Source organism: Bombina bombina, chromosome 5, assembly GCF_027579735.1.
Source record: "Bombina bombina isolate aBomBom1 chromosome 5, aBomBom1.pri, whole genome shotgun sequence".
Classification (NCBI taxonomy): Eukaryota; Metazoa; Chordata; class Amphibia; order Anura; family Bombinatoridae; genus Bombina; species Bombina bombina.
In genome coordinates this window covers 258,860,885-258,875,529 of record NC_069503.1, presented here as the reverse complement: position 1 = coordinate 258,875,529, position 14,645 = coordinate 258,860,885, and the positions used below count along the sequence as shown (strand labels likewise).

At 36.5% G+C, this 14,645-nt stretch overlaps 1 protein-coding gene across 1 annotated transcript in view; it reads left to right on the top strand.

The window, feature by feature from the left end:
- Positions 1-14,645, top strand: part of PLXDC2 (plexin domain containing 2) — a 1,268,934-nt gene that overhangs the window by 1,143,977 nt on the left and 110,312 nt on the right. Inside the window, exon 11 of the mRNA XM_053713963.1 lies at positions 4,770-4,917. Within this exon, the coding sequence (XP_053569938.1) occupies positions 4,770-4,917 (148 nt within the window). The remainder of the gene's footprint in view (positions 1-4,769; positions 4,918-14,645) is intronic.

The following is a 14,645-nucleotide window of genomic DNA, read 5'->3' as shown; positions in this document are numbered from 1 at the left end:
GGGATAACAAAGGAGAGGAACTAGGGTTAGGAAAGGCTAGTGTAGGTTGTATGCTTCCCTGAACAGTAGAGTCTTTAGGTACTTTTAAAACTAGGGGAACATCTTGTTGAGCTAGGCAGAGAGTTCCACATGATAGGGGCCAGTCTGGAAAAGCCCTGTAGACAATAATGTGAGGAGGTAACAAGAGAGAAGAGGAGGAGGTCGTAAGCAGAATGAAGGGGACAGGAGGGAGAATATCTGGAAATAAGGGGGAGGATTTAATAAGCAGCAAATGCTGCTTTATCTGCCCGTAAATTCCAGATTGCTGGAAACGGCAGTTAAGAAGCATCGGTCATAAGACATCTATTCCTTAACTTGTCTGCCACCTTTTAGGTGGCGGACTGCAATCATCCCAATCAGATACGATAGGGATGATTGACACCCCCTGGTAGTGGCCGATTGGCCGCGAATGTGCAGGGGGCAGCATTGCACAAGCATTTCACAATATGCTGTTGTCATTTAGCAAAGTCGGGCGGACATGGTTTGCTATAGCGAATCATGTCAACCCAAAATTTGGTAAATTGACCCCTAGGTCTGAAATATAGGGAGGAACAGTGGAGTTGAGGGCCTTGTAAGTCAGAGCCAGAATGTTGTGTTTAATTCTGGAGGCAAGAGGAAGCCAGTAAAGGGATTGGCAGAGAGGTGCAGCAGATGTAGAGCGAAGTGTAAGGAAGACAAGCCTGGCAGAGGCATTCTTTATGGATTGTAAAGTAACTAGATGGCAGCTAAGGAGACCAGAGAGAATGAAGTTGCAGTAGTCAAGGCAGGAAAGGATGAGAGAGTGGATTAAAATCTTAGTTGCGTCTTGTGTAAGGAAATGCCGAATTTTAGGGATGTTTTTAAGGTTGAAGCAGCAGGAATTGGCCAAAAACGGAATGTAAGGAGTGAAAAGATCTGAGTCAAGTGTGACTCCAAGACATCGGTTATGTGGGGTATGGGTAATGATGGAGTTATTGACAGTTATAGAAAAATGGGGGGGTGGAGATTTTGGAAGAAGGAGAGAAAAAAAGTAGCTCAGTTTTGGAGAGGTTTAGCTTAAGGTAGTAAGAGGACATCCAGGATGAAATATGAATTCAGTAAGTGACACGCATTAGCAAGGAAGGAGATAGGTCTAGTGCAGAGTGGTAGATTTGGGTGTCATCAGCATACAAATGATATTGAAAACCGTGGGACTTTATTAAGGAACCTAATGATGACATGTAGATTGAGAAGAGAAGGGGACCAAGGACAGAGCCCTGCGGTACCCCAACAGAAAGTGGTAAAGGGCAAGAGGGTGCACCAGAGAAGGCTACACTAAAGGTACGGTTAGACAGGTAGGAAGGGAACCACAAAAGTGCTGTGTCACAAATGCCGAAGTAGTGGAGGGTTTGGAGCAAAAGAGGGTGGTCAACAGTATTGAAGGCTGCAGACAGATCAAAAAAGATTAGCAGAGAGAAGTGGCCTTTTGATTTTGCTGAAAGTAGGTTGTTGGTAACCTTAATTATTGCTGTCTCTGTGGAGTGTTGGGGAGTGAAATCCAGATTGCAATGAGTCAAGAAGGGAGTTTGATATAAGTAAATGGGATAGACATGCATATACTACCTTTCAAGAAGCTTTGAGGCAAGGGAGAGTAGGTAAATAGGGTAGTAGTTGGATGTACCACGTCTATTACCTGTCTAGTCTACATGCATACATATACATTAAAATGTAAAGCATGTCCTATTTCAGTGTATAGATTCTTTGCACAATTATGCAGTGCAGTGTGTCGATTTTCATTGTATAAATGTTCAGCATCATTATGCAGCACAGAATACTCACAATCAGGATATAGGCACCCATCTTCATTTGCAGGGACAGTATCTGTCCCTGAATTCAACAGAGGGCCCTGGTGCCAAAAAACATTTGGCCCCTCAATGGTAACTCAGTAGTAATAAGGGGATTAGGGAAAAGTTTAGAGGATTTCTGACATTAAAGTCAAGTATAGAATTATACACTAATTTATCAAATAATAGTAATGGGTTAAAAATTACACTTTATTAACATATATTTACAAATGGACACAACAATAGGAAGATGTAGAGGTAGTAGTTGCAGGATGGGAATTTATACTTACAAACTCATAAATCAAACACAACCAACCTTCTATCATCTACCTTAAATAGACAAACATAAAGGTAGAGAGATACAGTAGTAGGTATCAAGAAATGGGAATTACCACTTCCAGACTCTATATTCAGTGACCAAACTATCAAGCATCTTACTACTAAACATATTTAAAAAGGGCCAGTGGCTCAGGGTACTTGTGTGTGCCTATAAATACGGATAGGTATATATGAGTCAGTATTCAAAGCCCACACTTTTGCAAATATTTCCATACAATTGCAAACAAGCTATGCGCTCAGGGGCATCCTCCTGTCTATGTACTGCTTTGATTGAGCAAAGTCAGCCGATTTCTAACTCAGTCCCTATATGTTAATAGTTTCAAACATAAATACAACAAAATGTCACAAAGCATTCGTATTAATAAACTATAGCCACTTATTGTTCACACCAGCCATGTGATTACAGGCATAACAGTGAACTATACATGTTACCATAAAGCGTAGTATGGGGATTTGTCAAAACGTTATTATTAATAAGTGGCCAATATATCTAATTGGCACATAGTAATCACTCTTATCATAAGCCCCAACAGTTTCGCTATATATTTGGCAACAGGAATATGAAAAAACAGTATTTAGGCAGTCGCTCCTACGAGTGTTAATGTATGTATTGGTATATGTATATACCTTTAAATAGGGATGGGAATGTATAAGTAAGTATTCGAAGCCACACTTTGCAAATATCTCCATACAAATGCAAACAAGCTATGCGCTCAAGGGCATCCTATCTGCGTACTGCTTTTATTGAACAAAGTCAGACGATTTCTAACTCAGTCCCTATATGTTGTGAGTTTCAACCATACATACAGCAAACTTGCCACAACACATTCGTATTCATAAACTGTAGTCACTAATTGCTCATACCAACCATGTGATTTCAGGCATAACAGTGAACTATATTTGTTACCACAAGCGAAGTATGGGAATTTATCAAAACGTTATTAATTTTGAGCAGCCAATGTATCTAACTGGCACATTGTCATCACTCTTTACATAAGTCCCAATAATCTCGCTAAATATTTGGCCACAAAAGTATCAAAAAGCGATATTTAGACAATCGCTCCTACGAGTGTTAGTGTATGTATTGGAAACACGGTCCACTGAGACCACGCCCACCGACGCGTTTCCGTCAGGCTGTCAGAACATGACTTTGTCAGGGCATAGGGCCAGCCCAGCGTTAGACAACGCTTCTTATTCACATCTCGTTGTCATAGTAACGCATTTGTTATTAGCTATGCAGTTTGCGGAGGTGTAACACCGCTATGGCTCATCAGGTTGTTGATATGTAATCTTATTGACATATTTGAGAGTATCTGGATACTCTATTGTTTGCCAAAATTATATTTATTTCTCAGAACGAATAAATTTACATGATTATAATTATTCTTGTGAACATGGTTATCATTTTGGGAGTTCGTATTGATTTTCTCAAAGAAAGTTATGGGGGTATTCTAACAATAAAAGTTATGAAACACAAATGGAGAAATGGAATATTTAAAGGAGGCGGTATATGATCATTCAAAGCTTAATACACTGAAAACAAGTGTCCTGATCCTCAAGAAATCTTTGGCATATTCATTCTATGCTATTGTGAGTTTTAACTTAGTCATTGTAGATAATATAATCCATACAATCTTTGGAAAAAATATATTCACTATCCAATTCATCAACAAGTGTTAATAACAATATTGTATTAGGAACTCATATATATACATATCTCACTAAGTGGCCACAAAAGTGGTAATTGGGTAATATGGGATTCTTAAGGCACTTTTTTGTCTTAGTCATGCACCTGAACAGACTCTAGATCTTTCATTTGAAAAAGGATTGCTACTTTCAAATGAGTGGTCTTATGTCCCTCTATGTATTTGGGGGCAACAGAGTGAATACCCCACACTTCTATTTTTGTTACATATACACTGTTGATTACTGCTGTTCTGCTGATTCGCTTAAAGCATCCTAGCTGTGTGACCCCTCATTTTTCAAAAGATGGTCATGTGTTCCATTTCACTGATATATGGGGGTGTTAGGATCCATTTCAGATCTAAATGCACTCTAAAACTTATCTAGTAGACAGATTTGTCATTTCTATAGCAACCTAATATTTAGAATGACACACAACCCTTCATTTGAAAGGCAGACTCTTCTATCTTCTCAGACATATCCTTCACACATGGCAAAGCGAAGGAGGTTTTCAGATTTATGAACAGTTAAGAAATGAAATAAATATTTTGTTTTGTTCAAGTAAAACCTAATTAGACTCAAGCAAAGAGATCTTCTAGGATGATTATTATTGTCCGTTCTATATATTTCATTATAACTGAGTTCATAATGTTTTGCTATCAATGTGTATGATGATGATGATATAATAACAACAATAATAATAATAATTTTATGAATAATCACAATAGTGATATCTTTAGTAACAAGTGTTTTATTCTAATTATACATTCATTTTCATAATGGACTTGTGCTTTTTGGGAGTCTAATGTCATTGTGTGCATGTTTTACTGTTTAATATATGCCATTGAGACAACCGTATCATTTCTAAACTGCATAAATTAGTAGAAATGTCTCTCTTTTTAATAGTCTAAAGATATAGTTTGTGATGGCCTTCTGCAAACAACCGCAGTTACACATCACTCAACAACAGGAATTCATGTGACAACTTCAAGATATTCTTCAAAAATCACAAGACCGACAACATTACATCTTCCCAGCAGTCTCCCTACAGAAGGTAAGTTAAACTGCCCAATTTCTGTATTTATAATGACAGCTGGTACCATGCAAGTCAGGTTGACAGGTCTGGAAAAAGAAAGATTAATAGAAAATGCTTTTCAGTCCCTGCTGGATAACTCAACTTATATTAGGAAGAGCAATCTGTCCTTTTTGTGTCTGCTATCCTATTAAAATTCTATGCTATTTCATAGGGAATATTATGTCTTTATCATTCATTTCATTGAAATGGTAACATAAGAAATGCAGAATGACATTTATCAACATTTATATTTTTACACCACACATCTGCATCAGCATCTGACAAAAGTAATTTCAATTCTTCATCAAAATACAATATCTATGGACATCAGTTCTTTGAGTATTTGAGATGTGATCTAAGATTGCTTCTCTGATCTAAAAAAAGCATAATGTTTGCGCACACTCTAGCATGGATGATATTGGCCATATTGGTATAAAATGCTATTATGGCTGTTTTTTAGGACAATGTAACACATATGTACTGTTAAGACCTGTCAAAAGTACTTTTCATCCTAACTGAGAAAATAAAGAATCTCATACAGCAATGCACAAATGTCAAAATGACTCTTTGGCAGTTAGACCTAAAACATAACTTCAAGTAAAATAATTTAAAATCAGTCACCTAGATTACGAGTTTTGCACTAAACAGGGTGCGAAACTAATGCTAAAAAAATTGCGTTATTGCACTCTCCATATCGCTGCCATTACGAGTTACTGAAAAGCCTCCTTGTGCTGTGCATTATGGTGCGTTAAGCTCCATACCACACAAAAGCCAAGCGCTGAGTTTACGTGCTTGTGCACGCTTTACCCCTTAGACATCAAAGGGGAGAGAGTGCTAGAAAAAAAACTAGGACCTGCGATCGCGGGATGGAGATCACCGTAACGCAACCCCATTGATGTCTATGGGATAAAGAAAGTTATGTTTAAACCTAACACCCTAACATAAACCCCTAGTCTAAACACCCCTATTCCGCCACTCCCCAGTGGTGCAGACACTAAATAAAGTAATTAAACCATAATCCGCCACTCCCTGACATTGCTGACACTAATAAATGTTAATAACCCCTAAACCGCCGGCCCCCCATATCACCAACACAATAATAAAGTATTAACCCCTAAACCTCAAGCCCCCCTCATCAGAACTACTAAAATAAACCTAGTAACCCCTAAACCGATGCCCCCCACATCACAAAACACTAAATTAAACTATTAACCCCTAAACCTAACACCCCCTAACTTTAAATTAAAATATAACTATCTTAAAATAAATAAAAACTTACCTGTGAAATAAAAAAATAAATAAGTTTAAAATATAAATTAACCTAACATAACTATTCTAGTAAAATTAGTAAAAACTACCAATCAAAACATCTAAATAACAAATTTAAAAAAAAATAACACTACGAAAAAAATAAATCTAAAATTACAAAATATAATAAATACTAAATTACGTAAAAACAAAAAACTCTAAGCTTACAAAAAATAATAAATAAGCTACCTATTGCCCCTAAAGGGACATTTGTATGGGCATTGCCCATTAAAAGGGCATTCAGTTCTTTTACTGTGCTTAAAAGGGCATTCAGCTCTTTATTATAGTGTCGGCGATATGGGGGGGGCGGCGGTTTAGGGGTTAATAGGTTTATTTAGGTGTTGGTGATGTCGGGGGCGGCGGATTAGGGGTTAATAACTTTTATTAGTGTCGGCAATGTCGGGGAGCGGCAGAATAGGGGTTAATAATTATATTTAGTGTTGGCAACATTGGGGAGTGGCATATTAGGGGTTAATAGGTTTATTTAATAGTCGCAATGTGGGTGGACAGCAGATTAGGGGTTAATAGGTTTATTTAATAGTCGCGATGTTGGGTGGGCATCAGATTAGGGGTTAATAGGTTTAATATAGTGTTTGCAATGTGCGAGGGAGGTGGTTTAGGGGTTAATAGGTAGTTTATGGGTGTTAGTTTACTTTGTAACATTTTAGTTATGAGTTTTGTGAAATATTTTTGTTTCGCAAAGTCCGTAACTACTGCTCTCAGATGCGGTATAGATTACACTGGAATGGCCAGGAACGCAAAACTTGTAATCTAGCCGATTGTTTGAACTAGATATAAACTAATGAGAAAATGGAAAAATATATTTTTTCCTTGATTTGGATACTGTTTTTTTTTTAGATATAGCACTACTGTTATTTAAGTATTAAATATTTAACGGCTAGATTACGAGTATTGTGTTATGTGCGGCTCGGTGCTAACTTGCAAGTTATTTCCACTGCTCACCTCCCTATAGCGCTGCTATTACAGGTTTGCAAAAACCCGGCGTTAGCGGGCAATATGTCAGCGTTGAGCTCCATACCGTACCCAAATACCAGCGCTGCTCTGAGCTGGCTTTACATGCTTGTGCATGATTTCCCCATAGACATCAATGGGGAGAGCCGGCTAAAAAAAAGCCTAAGACCTGCAATAAAGGAGTGTAAAGCTCCGTAAGGCAGACCCATTGATTCCTATGGGGAAAGAAAAGTTATGTTTACACCTAACACCCTAACATAAACCCCGAGTCTAAACAACCCTAATCTGCCGCCCCTGACATCGCCGACACCTACATTACAGTTATTAACCCCTAATATGCCGCCCCCAATGTCGCCTCCACCTACATTACAGTTATTACTACAACAAGGAAGGAAACAGCACGGCTCCAGGAAAACCTCTAGGATCGTTCATGAACTCTGTTAGTAAGAGAAGCAATATGAAACTGCCACCTAGAGGTGGTAATAAATATAAGATCCTCATGAAAAAAGAACTCTTTTGGATCCTCACGCTTAACACTAGAGAACGACACGGTTTTAATAAAGAATGGGATATAAGTTTTTTTTTTTTATTGAGTGAAATGTCACTGACAGATGCTTTATTATGTACCTTTTATGACATTAGGTTATCCTGTTATAGCATTGGCCTAACACTGGTGAAGGTATTAGATATTAGTGACATATCTCGGAGATTGGTGCCTTATCTAAGTGGTGCCATGACAATACAAATTTGTGTCAGTTTTTGTTGCATACTTCTCTGGGGTTTTAGCCTATTGTTGAAAGTAGGGATCTGATGTAGCTTTGAATATCTTAACGCATATTTTCACTGTATGATTTAGGAAGTGTCTTGACCTATGAATATTTGTCGTCATGCAAACATGGTTACCTATATGTTTATACTCAGAAGTTACTTGTTAATTGTGCACCTTTATAAATTTTTCTAGTCATTTGTTCTTTAATATAAGATGTTTATACATACACATATATATCACACATTTTGCTATCTTTTTTCGCCTCTATGACGCTGACGAATATGTGTTGGTACCCTAAGTTTTCTGTTTTGAATCTATAGTAAGACAATATCACTTAATACACATAAATTATATCAAACATATACCATAATACGATTATATGTGTTCTAAGGAACACATTTTCCATATGTTTTAGAGTCCTTTACTTTTTATTTATTATAAGATGCTCGGTTTAACTAATCAGAGAATTCTGTGGCAGTTTGATCAATCATTAAACAACAATGAAGGCTTTGTTGATATATTTAACAACAGGATGTGGGTTATGGTGACTCATATGTATTATATTATATCATATTTTATTATACCATACTATATTATATATTATATATTATGTAACGTGCCAAATTTGCTGCAAGATTCTAGTATGTTTATAGTAACAGTGATTCCTCTCAATACGTGATGCTCAGTCTTTTCGTAATATTTAGAAAATTGAGCAATAAACGTTCTGTTGCCCTGTGAAAACTTTCATATTAATCTTTTTGTCCATTTTTTTACCTGTTTCTTTCCACTCCTTGTCCTTCCCATCATTAATTGTTTTGTTATGATTGGTGGTCTAGGGGTATATACTTATCTTGTTTGTACTTCACTATCATCCTATGACTAAGCGCCGCACGGCACGAAACGTGTAAAGACATGCCCCCTTTTTTGCTCCTTCGTGTTGGTTGTTTGTTTCACAATCCCAATGTTGGAATAAAGTTCAGTTTTATTGGAGTTACCAAGTGTGCTGCCTCTTCTCTTCTTCCTTGCATTACAGTTATTAACCCCTAATCTGCCGCCCCCGACATCGCCACCACCTACCTACACTTATTAACCCCCTAATCTGCTGCCCCCAACGTCACCGCCACTATACTAAAGTTATTAACCACTAAACCTAACCCTAAGTCTAACCCTAATGTAACCCTAAACCTAACACCACTAACTTTAACATAATTAAAATAAATCTAAATAAAAATTACAATTAATACCTAAATAATTCCTATTTAAAACGAAATACAGGTAGCCCTCAGTTTACGCCGGGGTTAGGTTCCAGAAGGAATGGTTGTAAATCAAAACCGTTGTAAATTGAAACCCAGTTTATAATGTAGGTCAATGGGAAGTGAGGGAGTTAGGTTCCAGGCCCCTCTCAAAATTGGCATAAGTAACACCTCATACATTATTTTTAAAGCTTTGAAAAAAGGCTTTAAATGCTAAACAGCATTATAAACCTAATAAAATAATCACACAACACAGAATATATAATTAAACTAAGTTAAATGAACAAAAACATTTGCTAAACAGCATTATAAACCTAATAAAATAATCACACAACACAGACTTTACTTGCATTTTTTTGCAAACAGTTCTTTCTATGCATTCCAATCTGAACTGATTTATAGACAGGAAGATCTTGTTCCTTTGCAAGCTGCTCGATAGCTCAGGTCTGGTTAAACTGATTAATTTCAGCTTGCTTGGCTTGCATATCTTTGCTGCAACACAAGTGGACAGCTCCACCTACTGGCTATTTTAATCAATGCACTGCTTCTTAATGCTTTTCAATAGCAGTCACATAACTGAACAAAAAGGTTGTTATTCTGAAACAGTGTAAATTGAACCGTTGTAAATCGAGGGCCACCTGTACCTATAAAATAAAACCTAACCTAGCTACAATATAACTAATAGTTATATTGTAGCTATCTTAGGTTTTATTTTTATTTCACAGCTAAGTTTGTATTTATTTTAACTAGGTAGACTAGTTAGTAAATAGTTATTAACTATTTACTAACTACCTTGTTAAAATAAATACAAACTTACCTGTAAAATAAAACCTAACCTGTCTTACACTAACACCTAACCTTACACTACAATTAAATCAATTACATTAAGTAAATACAATTAACTAAATTGCAAAAAACCCCACTAAATTACATAAAATAAAAAAAGAAATTATCAAATATTTAAAATATTTACACCTAATCTAATAGCCCTATCAAAATAAAAAAAATGTATTGCCCCAAAGAAATCTTTTACCTGTAAAAAAAAAAAATAAACAACCCCCCAACAGTAAAACCCACCACCCACACAACCAAACCCCCCAAATAAAATCCTATCTGAAAAAACCTAAGCTCCCCATTGCCCTGAAAAGGGCATTTGGATGGGCATTGCCCTTAAAAGGGCATTTAGCTCTTTTTCAGCCCAAACCCTAAGCTAAAAATAAAACCCACCCAATAAACCCTTAAAAAACCTAACACTAACCCCCGAAGATCCACTTACAGATTTTGAAGACCGGACATCCATCATCAACGAAGCCGGGAGAAGTCTTCATCCAAGCGGGCAGAAGTCCTCAACAAAGTCAGGAGAAGTCTTCATCCAAGCGGCAAGAAGTGGTCCTCAAGGCAGGCAGAAGTCTTCATCCACACGGCATCTTCTATCTTCATCCTTCCGACACGGAGCGGCTCCATCTTCAAGAGATCCGGTGCAGAGCATCCTCTTCTGATGACGGCTACTGAAGAATGAAGGTTCCTTTAAGGGACGTCATCCAAGATGGCATCCCTTGAATTCCGATTGGCTGATAGAATTCTATCAGCCAATTTGAATTAAAGTTGAAAAAATCCTAATGCAATCAGCCAATAGGATTGAGCTTCAATCCTATTGGCTGATCCAATCAGCCAATAGGATTGAGCTCTTATTCTATTAGCTGATTGGAACAGCCAATATAATGTGAGCTCAATCCTATTGGCTGATTGGATCAGCCAATAGGATTGAAGCTCAATCTTATTGGCTGATTGCATCAGCCAATAGGATTTTTCAACTTTTAATTCCGATTGGCTGATTCTATCAGCTAATCGGAATTCAAGGGGCGCCATCTTGACTGATGTCCCTTAAAGGAACCTTCATTCTTCAGTAGCTATCGTCAGAAGAGGATGCTCCGCGCCGGATGTCTTGAAGATGGAGCCGCTCCACGTCGGAAGGATGAAGATAGAAGATGCCATCTGGATGAAGGCTTCTGCCCGCCTGGAGGACCACTTCTTGCCGCTTGGATGAAGATTTCTCCCGGCTTCGTATCTGCCCGCTTGGATTAAGACTTCTCCCGGCTTAGTTGAGGATGGATGTCGGCCTTCAAAAACTGTAAGTGGATCTTCGGGGCTTAGTGTTAGGTTTTTTTAAAGGTTTATTGGATGGTTTTTATTTTTAGCTTAGGGTTTGGGCTGAAAAATAGCTAAATGCCCTTTTAATGGCAATGCCCATCCAAATTCCCTTTTCAGGGCAATGGGGAGCTTAGGTTTTTTTAGATAGGATTTTATTAGGGGGGTTTGGTTGTGTGGGTGGTGGGTTTTACTGTTGGGATTGTTTGTATTATTTTTTTTACAGGTAAAAGAGCTGATTTCTTTGGGGCAATGCCCCGCAAAAGGCCCTTTTAAGGGATATTGGCAGTTTAGTTTAGGCTAGGGGTTTTTTTTTATTTTGGGGGGGGGCTTTTTTATTTTGATAGGGCTATTAGATTAGGTGTAATTAGTTTAAATATTTGATGATTTCTTTTTTATTTTGTGTAATTTAGTGTTTATTTTTTTTGCAATTTAGTTAATTGTATTTAATTAATCTAATTGATTTAATTGTAGTGTAAGGTTAGGTGTTAGTGTAAGACAGGTTAGGTTTTATTTTACAGGTAAGTTTGTATTTATTTTATTTAGGTAGTTAGCGAATAGTTAATAACTATTTACTAACTAGTCTACCTAGTTAAAATAAATACAAACTTACCTGTCAAATAAAAATAAAACATAAGCTAGATACAATGTAACTACAGGTATACCCCGCTCATACAGCGTGTTAGGGACCGGAGCCCCGCTGTAAAGTGAAAAACGCCTTAAAGTGAAACAAGGCAGTTTTAGCTTTCTTTTCAGTGTTTAAAATCTTAAAAACATGTTTGAACTAACATATATTAGGGGTGCAATAGTGCTACGTTTAGTTTAACACTAGCACAGTACAGTATTCAATTAGTATTCAATAAATACTGTACCTGTAAAATTTGCCAGACTATAGCACTGAGACACAGATTGCACTGTAATGCTGTAAACAGAGTAAACTAAGCATAACAAAATGGTGCCAGTCACTTTTCTCGCAATCTCCCAATGATTTACAGCACTGTTTCAAAATGCTTGGAGGTTGAACTTCAGCTCCACAAAGCGCTGTATTAGCGAATCGCTGTAAAGTGAAGCGCTGTAAAGTGAGGTATACCTGTATTAGTTATATTGTAGCTAGCTTAGGTTTTATTTTATAGGTAACTATTTAGTTTTAAATATGAATTTTCTTTCATGTAATTGGCAAGAGTCCATGAGCTAGTGACGTATGGGATATACAATCCTACCAGGAGGGGCAAAGTTTCCCAAACATCAAAAAGCCTATAAATACACCCCTCACCACACCAACAATTCAGTTTTACAAACTTTGGCTCCTATGGAGGTGGTGAAGTAAGTTTGTGCTAAGATTTTTACATTGATATGCACTTCTCAGCATTTTGAAGCCTGATTCCTCTCAGAGTACAGTGAATGTCAGAGGGATGTGAAGAGAGTATCACCTATTGAATACAATGGTCATCCTAACGTGGATCTATTTCATAGCGGTTCTCTGTTATCGATCGTAGAGATTCATCTCCTACCTCCCTTATTCAGATCGACGATATACTCTCATATTCCATTACCTCTACTGATAACTGTTTCAGTACTGGTTTGGCTATCTGCTATATGTGGATGGGTGTCTTTCGGTAAGTATGTTTTCATTCCTTCAATACTATAAGACAAAATAGGACCTATAACTGATAGATGGTCCTATAAAACCAGAGGGAATACAGCACTCTTTTAAATGTCAATAAACACTTTTTTTTAAATTTTTGTTAATACAATTCTATACTTCTGAACTGTGACAAAATAAGCATAAACAGGTGTAATGAAAAGAATCATCATATTATATACAAAAAATCAACAACACCTAAAGCAATCATTTAAAATGCAGACACAGACCTCCTATATGCAATCAAACATCTGAAATCTCAAACCTAAGTCAACAACAACCAAAAAGCATATTAAATGGCCATATAGTGGATCATATTGGAGACTTATAGTGATCAGCGCTGATCTGTAAAAAGAGCACAGAAGAGAACAAGAAATACTCAAAGGGATAAACTTCTGTACAAAGAAAATAGGGCCACAGACAGTGAAAGTCAAATGATCAGATATATCAGTAAATTTAATTGCCAGTGGGAGACCATGAGATCAATCTTTAAAAAGAACTGGCATTACTTACTCCAAGATGAGGGGGTAAAAGAAATATTGGGTCCAGTCCCTCTAATGACAGCAAGAAGAGCTCAAAACTTGAAAGATGCACTGGTAATGAGTAACTATGTGAGATCCCCTCATATGGGTAACTGGTTGAGTTGTCATAAGGTAAAAGGAAACTCTCCATGTGGTAAATGTGTTTATTGCCCCTTCATGATGAGGACTAAAACATTTGGCACAGGGGAAAAACAGTACAAGATTAAATATTTTACCAATTGTGATTCCTTTGGAGTGGTCTATCAAAATTCTATGTTGGAAAAACGAAAAGACAGATAAAGGATCGTATAAGAGAACATAGAGATGACATTACCTCTCTAAAGGACACAAGCGTGGCAAGGCATTTTTTGGAATGCCATGAATCAAATCCAGAAACTTTAAGATTTGTGGGTATTGATAGAGGCATTACATCAGGAAGAGGTGGAGACAATGATAAATGTCTTCTACAAACAGAGACTAAATGGATGTACATTCTAAAAACATTGTCCCCCAGGGGATTAAATGAGAAACTAGAATTTGTGAGTTTTCTCTAGGAGTACAATATATTGTGAGTCTTCTATAAATAAGAAATCCTCATACTTTGCATTGTATCAGTGTTTTTCCCTAAAACTTGTTTATGCTTTAAGAAATATCTGGTTACTCTAAAATAAAACCTTATTGGTATAGATAGAGGTTAAAATAGTAAAGCATCAGATTAGATACTGTGCTTGACACACTGTTTAAATATAGTAGGTAACAAAAGGTAACCTTTAATAAATAAAGATTCTACAAAAATATATTTTTGGGTGGTTTCCCTTTAAGAATGAAGAATATATAAGGTTAAGAGGCCTACTTTGTAAGCACATTTATAAATATGTGTTTGTGTGTATATATACATATATATATATATATATATATATATATATATATATATATATATATATATATTCATATGCATGAGTGTGTATACATGTATGTATATATATATATATGTATATATGTATATATATATATATATATATATATATATATGTATGTATATATATATATATATATATATATATATATAGCATAAACATAAAGTATTCTTTTTG